This window comes from Geospiza fortis, unplaced genomic scaffold (genome assembly GCF_000277835.1).
Source record: "Geospiza fortis unplaced genomic scaffold, GeoFor_1.0 scaffold658, whole genome shotgun sequence".
In the NCBI taxonomy this organism is placed as follows: domain Eukaryota; kingdom Metazoa; phylum Chordata; class Aves; order Passeriformes; family Thraupidae; genus Geospiza; species Geospiza fortis.
This window is the reverse complement of record NW_005054674.1, coordinates 250,124-250,893: the sequence shown is the minus strand read 5'-3', so window position 1 is coordinate 250,893 and position 770 is coordinate 250,124. Positions and strand designations below refer to the sequence as shown.

Below are 770 nucleotides of genomic sequence, written 5' to 3'. Positions count from 1 at the left end.
CAGACTTTTCCCTTAATGGTCCAATGTTTATTTTGAACATTTATCCTGCAGCTGGATAGTTCAGGTAACAACCCCTCCGTTGCCTTGCACTGCCTTACCTGGCCTACCCCTCAATTTCCTTTCGTTATTTTGGCTTCCACGGCCTCCCCTTGCCTTGCCTGGACCCCTTGCCTGCCCCTCCCTTTCCTCGTGTTGCCTTTACCAACCCTCCCTTCCGTCGTCTTGCCTTCCCCTCTGTTGTTTTGCCTTATTTAACCCTCCCTTGCATAGCGTTTCGTACCCTTCCTTTCTTTGCCTTACCTACCCCACGCTTGCCTTGCCTTGTATTGCTGCCCTCTTGAATTGCCTCTCCCTCCTTTGCCTTTCCTCACCGACCGACCCTTCCGTTCCCTTGCCTTGCCTACCCCTCCCTTGCCGTTGCCCCCATTTCGACACATGACTCGGGAGGCGCGGGCGGTCTCGTCCCCTCCCTGCCCCTCCTCGCTGTTCTCCCTCTCGTGTTTTTGCGTCGGGGCAGTGCTCCTGGCCTCCCGCTCCCTCGCTATGTTCGGAGCGGGCACTCCACCCTGCAGCGCCCGCTCCTTCAGTCCCTCGCTCTGGGGACGGCGCTCTACTCCCCTCCCGCCCCCAACAGCTCTAAGCCAATCGGTTGCCAGGCGCACCAGGCCTCGGCCAACCAGAGCGCTTCATGCTTCGAGTCGCCTGTTGCCAGGCAGATCAGTAGAACGCAGCGCCCCGCACAGACCCGCCGTGTCTAGCAGGGCCGCGAG

General features: G+C 59.7%; 1 protein-coding gene across 1 annotated transcript in view; it reads right to left on the bottom strand.

Moving 5' to 3' along the window:
- Nucleotides 1-404: 404 nt before the first annotated feature.
- The window catches only part of LOC102042267 (steroid 21-hydroxylase-like), a gene marked incomplete at its 3' end in the record, with an annotated part of 6,412 nt that continues 6,046 nt past the window's right edge, over nucleotides 405-770 (bottom strand). Inside the window, exon 9 of the mRNA XM_031065090.1 lies at nucleotides 405-667. Coding sequence (XP_030920950.1) covers nucleotides 405-667 — 263 coding nt within the window. The remainder of the gene's footprint in view (nucleotides 668-770) is intronic.